Raw genomic sequence first — 12,918 nt, 5'->3', positions numbered from 1 at the left:
TGCTGCGTAAAGATTCTTTCCAAACCACATTTTCTTAACTTGAGGAGAGAGGAAGAGAGAACATATCTGAACTGATTTATGCATTTCATTGACAGTCGGTTCAGCCCTACAGTCTTACTGAGGAAGAATTGTGTCCCATTTTGAAGCTAAACAATATGAGTTCTGTCATGCAATTTAATCTAAGCCCAATTCAATTACGGAGGATACAAAGACATAAGCTTCAAGGTTCGGTGATGTGATTAGAGAGATTGAGGCAGACATCAGTTGGTTGAGTCATTTCTCCCTTCCTTCCACAAAACATGAGGCCCATATTCAAGTAACCTATCAAAGCTGCAGTCATTTAGTCTGATCTTCAATCTTATGATTGAAGCAAAAGATAAAGGGGACTACAGTTATTAATAATTAGCCAGGTGTGTCAATATTTTATATTGTACAATGCAAAGTACAGTAAAAGGATTTACTTTAATCTATTTTTTATTTATTTTATTAAACAATTAATTGTCTTGACTGCCATAATTTGTGGAATAATTTTAGGAATCATGAGAGAATGTATTGATTAATTCTGAAGGATATGTCAAAAAAAAAGCTCATTGCCACATCATCATAGTCACGACCTACATTATTAATCTATTTAAGATTCTGAAATACTAAATTTAGAACGAGCCTCAAGCCAGACATTTCTAAGTGTAAAATGATATAGTGTGTTTTTCTCTCCCAGGTATCATTTTGTCTGCTCAGACAAGAAAAAGAAGTTTAGCTGAAGGGCTAATGCTGTATAACAAGCTGACAAGTCAAGATCATATAGCCCCACCTAATGCATGCGAGTATATTACGACCAACCTGCAGAGGAAATCCGATCCAGTGTGAGCGGGGCAGAGCACAGCCTCAGGGGAACAGGTGCACTATGGGAGAAGACATGTCTTTCCCCCCAAAGTATGGCAATTAAAATGAAGGAGAAAAAAATGAGTCTGTTTAATGAGACTTAAAATTAAAGGGATCATTGCAAAAGACATTTTCTAGAACAGTAATTCCTTGATTAAAAAGGCCATTCACCTTCAGGTCATCCAAGATATAGATGAGTTTGATTCTTCATCAGAACAGATTTGGAGAAATGTAGCATTCCATGACTTGCTCAGCAATGGATCCTCTGCAGTGAATGGGTGCCGTCAGAATGAAAGTCCAAACAGCTGATAAAAACATCACAATAATCCACAAGTAATCCACACCACTCCAATCCAGCAATTAACGTCGTCTGAAGCGAAAAGCTGTGTGTTTGTAAGAAACAAATCCATCAAGACATTTTTTACTTTAAAACATTGCTTTCAGCTAAAATACGAGTCCTCAGAGCCTAATATTGGTCTCTCTAATGAATAAATTGTCTTGTCTGAATCAGGAGAGAAATATGAGCAGATCAAGCACCGTTTACAAGTGAAAGTCTAAAACAGTTCTACAAATTATACAAATACAAATATGCGGGAGGATTTTGATGTGAGAGGACAACAGGGGACTTTTTTTCTTTTTTTTTTTACTGTGGAGGAAGCATTATTGTGGATTATGGACTCGTATTTTGGCCAGAAATGACTTTTACACTTTGATATACTATATAGTTTAAATTCTCAGTGTTTTCTTACAATCTTTTGTTGATTTCTTTGTCAGGTTTCTGTTGGTTCTTTATCCACTCTTTTTGTTTTTAACTCACCATTATTCTGAAGGAAATGCAGAAACAGGAAACAACAAACAATACAGGATTTCAGATTGATTGACAGCTTTAGCGCCCTGTTTGGCCTTTCTGTCATTTCTGCACCAGCGATTCAGCTCCACACGGACTCCAGTCAGCAGTGCAGCCACACACACACACAAGTGGTCACTGACCCAAAACAGGGTCCACCCACAGATAAAGCTCAAAAACTCATCTTGCTGCAACAAGACATTGTCCAACCTGATCTCACGAAAGTGCGTATAAATAGTACGCCAAATAAAAAGGAAAACTCGTGGTACTGATACGCAAAAATGGACTTTGGCGTGTATATGCTACGCGATGGGTAGGTTTAGGGTTGTGGGGTAGATGCGTATCATATGTACGCGAAAACCGCGTATCATATGCACTCCAACAAATTTCGTATCATATGCACGCGAAAACTGCGTATTATATGCACGCCAAACACATACGTATCACATGCACGCCAAACACATACGTATTATATGCACGCCAAACACATACGTAGCATATACACGCCAAAGTCCATTTTTGCGTATCAATACCACGAGTTTTCGTTTTTATTTGGCGTACTATTTATACGCATTTTCATGAGACCGGGCTCCATTCTCATATAGAAATGTAGTGGACAACTTACCCCATATAGTGCATTAAAGTGTAATCTCCAGTTAGGACCTGTTGTCACAAAAGTTCAACATTGTGATAAATGAACTGTATCGTTTTTCTTGGGCAATAACAGTAGCCTATACATGGCACACTGCAAATCCTAAATACTGATGTTATTGAAGATCCAAATAGTTTGTGCGTCTGATATACATGATTAAAAAACAAGACATAGGCAATTATTACATTTTTGTGAATGATCACAAAATACTTATCTTTGATTTAACAGGGGAAAAAAAAGTTTTAATAGTAATTCTGCAGTCGTGTACATGCTTGAAATAACTTGAATGTGCATTTTTTCATATATTATATTATATTATATTTTAATTATATTATATTATTATAAATAATTAAACTGTTTTGCATGAGATTTTTAAAAAAAAATCGATTTTTAAAATATTTTCTTGGTAACACAGCACTGTAAAAATATTTTCTCAGGTAACCTAAAATGTGCATCATTTAGTTACATCAAGGGTCAAATCAAATAAAAATAGCACATTGAAGTTAAAAGTTACACATTCACTAATGTCTGCCCAATAGAGAAAAGTTTTGCTCAGCAAAAAAAAATAATACATAAAATAGATGGAACATTGCTTAAGTCCTACTTAAGTGGGCCAAAAAAAGAACTCTTAATTTCAATAACTGTATTTTTTTTAGAAGCCTGTTTCTGCCACTGAATAAAAAATAAAAGAAGGTAATTAAGAGTTTTTATTTCACAATTCTGAAAAAGTCTGAAAATTGTAAGATAAAAATTCACAATTACCTTTTTTTTTCATTATTTTAAATTCAGTGATGGAAATGGGCTTCCATAGTATTTAATACAAATTTAAACTATGACACATTTTCATTTAATGGCAAATACCATGCAACTAAGTGTCTGAAAACATTACATTCAATTTCCATGTAAGCATATTCTTTATTTTTTTCTAAGACGTACTCGTTTTAAAAGTATGCTAAAGTGCACTTTTTTCACAAAGAAACAACTAAAGCAAATCTACCACTATAGACCACAAACATTGTGCAAGTATGAAGACTTTCTATACATTCAGAACTCATGCAGACAAAGTGGGTTTGTCCTCATCTGAAGTATTCAGTGAATAAACAAAAATCTCTCTTTCGTGAGGCCTTCATTTAGAATGTAATCTGGGGCTCTTTGAAGATTAGAGATCCTGAAATACCCTCTTTATCTCCAAACCCTACATTTTCCTTTTCAGAGAGTAAAGATATCAGAGACTGCGATAAAGAGCCTGCACTCCACCCACTAAAGACGCTCTGCTTCAGTCAGAGATATCAGATTCTCCATGGACAGGTGCTTCGATGGCCTCAGTAGAGGAGAGCTGCTTATTTATTTCATTGGCTCATTAATGTTATGGATACAGAAATCACAACTGCTGACAAGGTTTGAGTGTGTCCTTGCTTGACTGGGTGAAACATTGGTGACATTTGTCTGACTGAGTGAATGAGAGGCGTAGGAGACGCGATGTCAAGAACGGCCTCACATAAATTAAGTCCTGTGGAAATAAAAAAAGTAGACCAATGAATCTAATTTAACTAATCTAATCTAACACACAGACCATGAGCAAATATTCGTGTCTTTTTTCAAATAGGGTTCGAATTGATGTTTGAATTGCTTTATATACACACACTATTGGGTCGATAAGATTTTTAAATGTTTTTTTTTAAGAAGCCTCTTATGCTCACTCAAATGACTGCATTTATTTGATCAAAAATACAGTAATATTGTGAAATAATATTAGAATTTAAAATAATTTTCTATTTAGATATATTTTAAAATGTAATTTATTGCTGCAATCAAAATGGAATTTTCAGCATCATTACTCCAGTCTTCAGTGTCACATGATCCTTCAGAAATCATAATAATATGATGATTTGATGCCGAAGAGACATTGCTTCTTATTATTAATGTTGCAAACAGTTTGACATTTTTTATGGAAAGGTACAATAGTAAGTTCAAAAGAACATTTATTTGAAATCCGAAAATTTTCAAAATATTTACACCAAATGTAGTATTGACTAAATTTTGTCACCCATGTAAAAATAAAAAATAAATAAAAATAAATGGCTTAACAAATATAAATTTCTGAAAAAATACTGAAGTTTTATAGAAAAGTTTATTATAACTATAAACCAATATTTGATCCCAAATTAGTTAGCCCTTTCTCGTAACCCTCTTAACCAATCTGCCATTTTATTAACTTTTTATTAAAAAAAAAAAAAATTGTTTTGTGGAATGTTATTTAATACTAAAAAAAGAAATGTACAAATCAAAGTTTTAAAATGTATCCAAACATGTCCCAAATTCTGTTAAGGGTTGCAAAAACATCTCGTCTCATAAAAACTGAATAGAAAATCTCCTTTCATTGACTCTTTGTGGAAAAAAAAAAAAAAAGAAATTTTTTTGCCATTCAGTGTTTGATTGGCTTAATAAATTCTCAGAATAATGTATTTACAAACAGTCTTACCATGAAGAAACCAACAAATACACAACTAACATACCAATTACTGCACTAAAACACTACAACTATCAGGATCCTGTGATTTTCTTGGCTACTCAGAGTAGTTTGGCCCAACACTCTGCACTTGCCCTCTCTGTGACACTTAATGCTTGGAAGTACACGGCTTACATTGGATTCCCTTCGACTTTGTGCGCTGAAGGCTGAAATTCTGCTGACGTTGTTGAGTTAACACGTACAGGCTCGAGCACAGCTGTGCTGCTCCTGCTGATGGCTCCACTTCCCACCATCTCATTGATGCTTTAAGGCAGGGGCTCCAAGCATGTTCCTGAAGGCCACTGTCATGCAGAGTTTTGCTCCAACCCTAATTAAACACACCTGATCCAAAGTAATCAAGATCTTCAGACTGACTAGAAATTTCAAGGCAGGTCTGTTGGAGCTAAACTCTGCAGGACATTGGCCGTCCAGGAACAGGATTGGAAAAAACCTGCTTTAAGGGGTTCTTGTTGTAAGAGACAGATGCCTGTTGTCATTTATTTTACAGTAAAACTACTGTACTGTAAAACCAAGCGGCAACCTCCCGCTCTCTCTCGTGAAACCAACACGGAAGTGACTTAAACTGTAATTCGTCAACTGGCCGCTAGAGGCTGGCTGCAAAAGGGAGTCAATCCCATAGACTCCCCATGTTAAAATGCCCAACTTTACAGCAGAAGAAAAAAACATGTTTCCAGCCTGGTTCAAAACATGATTTTGGTCTATATAGCTAATTTTGCCCTTCATGACAGCTGTGAGGGAGGTGAATTTTTAAATAACTCAAGGCTTTTACACTGTAAGCCATGCATTATAATATTTAATCAGCCCTACTAACCTGCGGTAAATGAGAGAGTCAATTTCACTGTAAACAATTTATGCTGTAAACTCATCAGCAAGAGTGATATTTACAAGGTTCTTTATGCGGTACGAAAGGTTTCGTGATTCGTTCGTCAACAGCATTTTATTGGATGTAAATTTTGTAGAGTAACACAAGCGATCTGTTGATCTTAACCATATTCTACCATTGTTTTAACGTACGGTCATCTCATTACATGAAGCTAAACACTTATAGCGTCTCTCTGAGGTACATTTTAGGTGATTTATATATTTGTGTTCATCGAGAATTTCATTTTTTCCTTTGATCTTTCAAAAAAATGCATCGACTTGCTTAAGACGCGAAGAAGAGAACCTTTTCAATTCATATATTATAGCTTAAGTCTGACGCTGTACTGAGTACCATCAGGAAGATAGCAGCAGTTCTGAGTCACTTCTGCCAAGCTGCATCAACGATAGAGGACAACAACATTTAGTAACAAAACTGGCCATCTATCAGCTCTTAATAATATAATTTCATCTACAATTTTCATGGATGTTTTTCACTGTCCCTTTAAAAAAAAAAAAGCTACACTTCAAAAAGTTCTACATAAACGCATCCTGGTACAAAAAGCAACACGATTCAAACAGTATAATAAAAATAAGGGTAGAGTGTAAATATATATTCATATTTATACATTTCTAGATGTATTTACAAGAAAGGCTGTCAGTCAGATAAACTGTGTGCCCGTTGTTAAAATACATTCGGGCAGAGCATTTAGTGGAATACATTTTCTTACGAATTTGGTCAAAAGAAAGGTCTTTGTTATTATATAAACACTCCCAGCATCCATCAAGCTGTTCCTCATTCGATGATGGTAACGTCTTCAAGGCTTGCTCTACTACAGATGGCAGGAGGATATTTCATATTGACGAGTCTTGAGAAACACACGTGTACCATTTCTGCTCAAGTGCCCTGTAGCTTTATAGCAACAACAGGTAATGGGGTCAGTGAAGGCCCAGTTTGTTCTCTTCCAGCTGTGTGAATCTAGCGTCTCATTATGTGAAGTCCATGCCGAGCTCTTCAGCTCTTGGCCGCTCTGTAGTGTGCTATGTGGCAAAGCATTGTCTCCCAGAGTTCATGGGTCCAGCCGGGTAGCACACTGGAGAGGAACTGAATGTGAGTGAACTCAGCGCTTTTTAAACGCCACTCCGCGGTTGGGATGAGGGGGGAATTTGGGCAGGCAGGGTTCATCAGCACCGGGGTCATGGGAGAACACAGAGTCTTCACCGGAAGAGCACGTAGAACTGCGTGTGTCGGGGAAATTTGGAGAAAACTGGTCCAGAGACACAGAGAGGTCCAGATACTCCTGAAAATGTAAAATACACAGAAAATGTATTATTGTTGTTAATACAACAACAAATTATTATTATTATTATTACAGTAGTCAACATTTGAAGTGGACCTTTCATCAAAGTTGTCCTAAAACCTAAAACGCGTTCTTGTATTAGGACAATTTTAATGAACTTTTTGGATCCACTTCAAATGTTGACTTTCAGCAACCAGCTCCCGCCTTTTTGCCCATTTTCGATTATCCGGGAGTGACGCGCTGCCAAGATGGCGACAGCCAGCTCTGCCCAATTTGAGCTTCAAAACCGCTCTTCAGAAAACTACGGGTGACGTCACGGACACTACGTCCATGTTTTTATACAGTCTATGTGTAAAACTAATCTGTAAAACCTAAAATGTTTACACTGTTTTTTTTTTATGGTACAGTTCTATTTTTTTAATACCATGTGGTCACCATTCACTGTACAGAAAAGCGGATCAACATTGTGTTTAACAACTCTGAAACGATACGAGTAAACCATGACAGAATTTTACATTTTAGGCAAACCATTTCTTGGAGTCTTTCACTTTCAACTCAAAATAAGAAATCAACACAAGCGGTTGCATATAAAATAAAAGCCGATACATTTATTGATGCATTAGAGCTATAAATTTGGTGTTGACTAAACTGCAATGCAACAATCCCAATCATAATGCATGCCTTTGGAGTAAACAGACGTACAAGTCCATATCCGCTGACCCGCGTTGTGTCTCTCAGAACAAAACAATGATTCCGCAAATTAAAATTTACTGCAACTGTCCCATAAACATGACAAACGGCATTAAATTTAAACTGCTGCATACTCTGCAACCTTCAACTATATTTTCAGCCGTATAAATCAAAGCTGGTACGTGAGCTGGTAGTGGGCATCAGGGTTCACTTGGCTGAAGCAAGTGCGCGTCGCTAAGTATGTGTAGTGGAAGTGATGCATCAGCCGCTGGCAGGGAGCCAATTGCCACGGTAACAGTGTCTGCTGTCTGATGCATTTGTAGCATAGCACCTCGCTAAGAAGGGTCATCCACACTGCTATAAATAAAGCGCTAACGACTACACTGGGCTTTTACACTGTAAGCCATGCATTATAATATTTAATCAGCCCTACTAACCTGCGGTAAATGAGAGAGTCAATTTCACTGTAAACAATTTATGCTGTAAACTCATCAGCAAGAGTGATATTTACAAGGTTCTTTATGCGGTACGAAAGGTTTCGTGATTCGTTCGTCAACAGCATTTTATTGGATGTAAATTTTGTAGAGTAACACAAGCGATCTGTTGATCTTAACCATATTCTACCATTGTTTTAACGTACGGTCATCTCATTACATGAAGCTAAACACTTATAGCGTCTCTCTGAGGTACATTTTAGGTGATTTATATATTTGTGTTCATCGAGAATTTCATTTTTTCCTTTGATCTTTCAAAAAAATGCATCGACTTGCTTAAGACGCGAAGAAGAGAACCTTTTCAATTCATATATTATAGCTTAAGTCTGACGCTGTACTGAGTACCATCAGGAAGATAGCAGCAGTTCTGAGTCACTTCTGCCAAGCTGCATCAACGATAGAGGACAACAACATTTAGTAACAAAACTGGCCATCTATCAGCTCTTAATAATATAATTTCATCTACAATTTTCATGGATGTTTTTCACTGTCCCTTTAAAAAAAAAAAGCTACACTTCAAAAAGTTCTACATAAACGCATCCTGGTACAAAAAGCAACACGATTCAAACAGTATAATAAAAATAAGGGTAGAGTGTAAATATATATTCATATTTATACATTTCTAGATGTATTTACAAGAAAGGCTGTCAGTCAGATAAACTGTGTGCCCGTTGTTAAAATACATTCGGGCAGAGCATTTAGTGGAATACATTTTCTTACGAATTTGGTCAAAAGAAAGGTCTTTGTTATTATATAAACACTCCCAGCATCCATCAAGCTGTTCCTCATTCGATGATGGTAACGTCTTCAAGGCTTGCTCTACTACAGATGGCAGGAGGATATTTCATATTGACGAGTCTTGAGAAACACACGTGTACCATTTCTGCTCAAGTGCCCTGTAGCTTTATAGCAACAACAGGTAATGGGGTCAGTGAAGGCCCAGTTTGTTCTCTTCCAGCTGTGTGAATCTAGCATCTCATTATGTGAAGTCCATGCCGAGCTCTTCAGCTCTTGGCCGCTCTGTAGTGTGCTATGTGGCAAAGCATTGTCTCCCAGAGTTCATGGGTCCAGCCGGGTAGCACACTGGAGAGGAACTGAATGTGAGTGAACTCAGCGCTTTTTAAACGCCACTCCGCGGTTGGGATGAGGGGGGAATTTGGGCAGGCAGGGTTCATCAGCACCGGGGTCATGGGAGAACACAGAGTCTTCACCGGAAGAGCACGTAGAACTGCGTGTGTCGGGGAAATTTGGAGAAAACTGGTCCAGAGACACAGAGAGGTCCAGATACTCCTGAAAATGTAAAATACACAGAAAATGTATTATTGTTGTTAATACAACAACAAATTATTATTATTATTATTACAGTAGTCAACATTTGAAGTGGACCTTTCATCAAAGTTGTCCTAAAACCTAAAACGCGTTCTTGTATTAGGACAATTTTAATGAACTTTTTGGATCCACTTCAAATGTTGACTACTGTATTTTGCTGTTGTTGAGAAATTTATTATTATTGAATAATTATAATAGTTATTATTATTTGGTCATTTATTTGTATTATTATTGTTAATGATGATGATTATTATTATTATTAGTAGTAGTTATTTAATAATAATAATAATAATAATAATAACTACTCAATAACAACTAATTTTGTTATTGTGTTATTTCATAATTTATTATCATTCACTTATTAATTATTGAACTACTACAATAAAAATACTAATTATTATTTCTACTACTACTACAACTACTGAAGAACAACAAATTATTTATTAATAATATTTGTTATTAGATTGTCATTAAGTTAATATTATTTGATCATTTATCATTATTTACTTATTATTAATCCCTGAACAACTACAATAATAATGATGATGATGATGATAATAATAATACTACTACTAATAATATTTATTATTGGATTGGATTATTTTTATTTTTATTTATTTTTAATTTATTATCCTTGATGATGATAATTGATGATCAAACTATTATTATTATTACTACTATTATTATTAATAACTAATTATTAATTACTGGATGATGATAATAATAATAATAATAAACTACTGAATAATAACAACACTGAATAATAAAAATGTATCATAATTATTTAATATTTCTATGCTGTTATGCAGTGTCACAATTAAAATTATTTAGATAAAATAACAGCTTTTTTGAAGCAGAGTTACAATGCCATGTAAAGCAGTGAAAGCTGATTTGTGGATTATCAAACGGTTCTGGCTCACCTGATTGGACGTCATAGAGAGGGTGCGGTCTAGATCCTCCACCAGATGTTTGAACGTGGGTCTCTGAGATGGGATGGCATGCCAGCAATCTCTCATCATCATATACCTGCAAAAGGAACACAGGTTTAACAACTGTAATAAGAAACCTCTAGCATCATGACTGAAGATACAGCATTAAAACAATCTTACAGTTCGTGGGTACACGTGGAGGGGCGGTCCATGCGGTGGCCCTCCTTTAGCAGTTTAAAGAGCTCCTCGACAGGGACACCTGGATACGGTGAGCCGCCAAGAGTAAAGATCTCCCACAGCAACACCCCAAAAGACCACCTAACATGCAAAGAATGACCATTATTAACAGACAACTGCATTTTGTATGTGAGTGAGTTTGAGAGAATATATTGAGACGTACACGTCACACTGATGGGTGTAAATGCGGTCGAACAGAGCTTCAGGCGCCATCCATTTCACTGGTAAACGACCCTGTGGAAGACACAAGCACTTCATTCACTGACTCATCACCTGTTTGGGATTAAAGAACTGATATATCTGCTTGTGACAAATGCTGCCTTCAAATCCTGCTGGGAGGAAACTGTAATTATTAGTGGTGTTTGCGAATAGTGTTGTCAAAAGTACAGATGTCGGTACCAGTCCATACTCAAAATGTAAAAATGTGACGATACCAGCATTTCTCACTGTTGTGTGGATTCTCAAACACCTCTGATTGGCCATTGTGTTCACACGCTAAACACAAATGTCTGTGATTGGCTACGTCTATGAGCAGATATATTATGGATCCACTGACAGACGCGGCTTTCAAACGCTCCCGTGTGTATCTGTGTAAGCGCGTACACGTCACACTGATGGGTGTAAATGCGGTCGAACAGAGCTTCAGGCGCCATCCATTTCACTGGTAAACGACCCTGTGGAAGACACAAGCACTTCATTCACTGACTCATCACCTGTTTGGGATTAAAGAATTGATATATCTGCTTGTGACAAATGCTGCCTTCAAATCCTGCTGGGAGGAAACTGTAATTATTAGTGGTGTTTGCGAATAGTGTTGTCAAAAGTACAGATGTCGGTACCAGTCCATACTCAAAATGTAAAAATGTGACGATACCAGCATTTCTCACTGTTGTGTGGATTCTCAAACACCTCTGATTGGCCATTGTGTTCACACGCTAAACAGAAATGTCTGTGATTGGCTACGTCTATGAGCAGATATATTATGGATCTACTGACAGACGCGGCTTTCAAACGCTCCCGTGTGTATCTGTGTAAGCGCTCGGTGAAGAGCATGAAGCGATGATCATTGTAGCCAATCACAGACAGATCTGTTGAGTGTGTGAACACAATGGCCAATCAGAGCTGTTAAAGAATCCGCTCAACACATCCGCACAGCGAACAAAAAATCTGGCGAAAAATCCCATAGACTTCTATCCCATAGAAAACACAACATTTTGACCAAATTTGACAGGGTCGTAGCGTTGACCAAGAATTTCGTAGAAACATGTGGATCACCACATTTGAAGAGGCCGGCAAGCTGTGCTAGAACATACCTCACAATGGGGTATAGGTTGTACCCCTGGGGCGCAAGAGCCCCCCAAAGTTGCCCCATAGACATACTATGGTGAAGGAACTGAGCACATGTTTTTCCAACTATAGTAACTTGCATTGGAATTCTGCATCAAACATAACTCTGGATCACAATGTCATAGAGACATGGGGGTGGGCTCATTTTACGCCACGGTAAGCTCCACTCACATTTTCTTTAGAAAATGTACATATCTAGTTATCGAAGTCAGTGTTAACTCAAAGTTGGTGTTCAAAGAAAATCCCACCGGTAATTATGACAAGAATCATCTCATAAAATACGATAATTCAGACAAGCAACATAAAATAAATCGCTTGGACAGGTTCATAGTAGGCCTGGGCGATAAAACGGTATCGATATTTATCGACGCTACACCTTCTTCGATAACGATAGAAAAATGTTCGATGTAGCGCACGATATAGGCACGTGCCATGAGTGACGCACGCAGCACTCACAAACACGAACACATGCTGAAATAAGTGCTGTGCCTGCCTGTGATGAGGAGATTGTGAATAAAGTAAATATTATATTTATAAATATAAATATACTTATATTTAAAATAAACATTTGCATTTGAATGTTAGGTGTGCATCAGGGAGCGTCATCAGTGGCGCGCGAGATGCGTTGATGATGTAAAGTGACGTTGTTGCATTTTAATGTTTTGTTAGCCTAGCCCACGAGACGCGCCGCTGCTGCGTTATTCATTCAAAATATTAGAGAAACATAGTAGCTCAATGCGGAGAAGATATTGAATGGGTTAAAACCGAAACCAAGCCATTCACACAGAACGCATATTCAGCGCATTTTTTAGACGGACAAAT

The 12,918-nt window shown here is 37.0% G+C and overlaps 1 protein-coding gene across 3 annotated transcripts in view; it reads right to left on the bottom strand.

Moving 5' to 3' along the window:
* Positions 1 to 8,374: 8,374 nt before the first annotated feature.
* Positions 8,375 to 12,918, bottom strand: part of LOC107721100 (fibroblast growth factor receptor 1-A-like) — a 96,406-nt gene continuing 91,862 nt past the window's right edge. For all 3 annotated transcript variants that reach the window (XM_016528962.1, XM_016528963.1, XM_016528964.1), the window contains 4 exons: positions 11,353 to 11,423; positions 10,693 to 10,830; positions 10,504 to 10,609; positions 8,375 to 9,544 (listed from right to left, as the gene is read on the bottom strand). In XM_016528962.1, the coding sequence (XP_016384448.1) occupies positions 9,365 to 9,544; positions 10,504 to 10,609; positions 10,693 to 10,830; positions 11,353 to 11,423 (495 nt within the window). In that variant the 3' untranslated portion in view covers positions 8,375 to 9,364. The remainder of the gene's footprint in view (positions 9,545 to 10,503; positions 10,610 to 10,692; positions 10,831 to 11,352; positions 11,424 to 12,918) is intronic.

Source organism: Sinocyclocheilus rhinocerous, unplaced genomic scaffold, assembly GCF_001515625.1.
Source record: "Sinocyclocheilus rhinocerous isolate Xijiao unplaced genomic scaffold, SAMN03320098_v1.1 scaffold451, whole genome shotgun sequence".
NCBI lineage: Eukaryota > Metazoa > Chordata > Actinopteri > Cypriniformes > Cyprinidae > Sinocyclocheilus > Sinocyclocheilus rhinocerous.
This window is presented reverse-complemented; position numbering and strand designations above follow the sequence as displayed.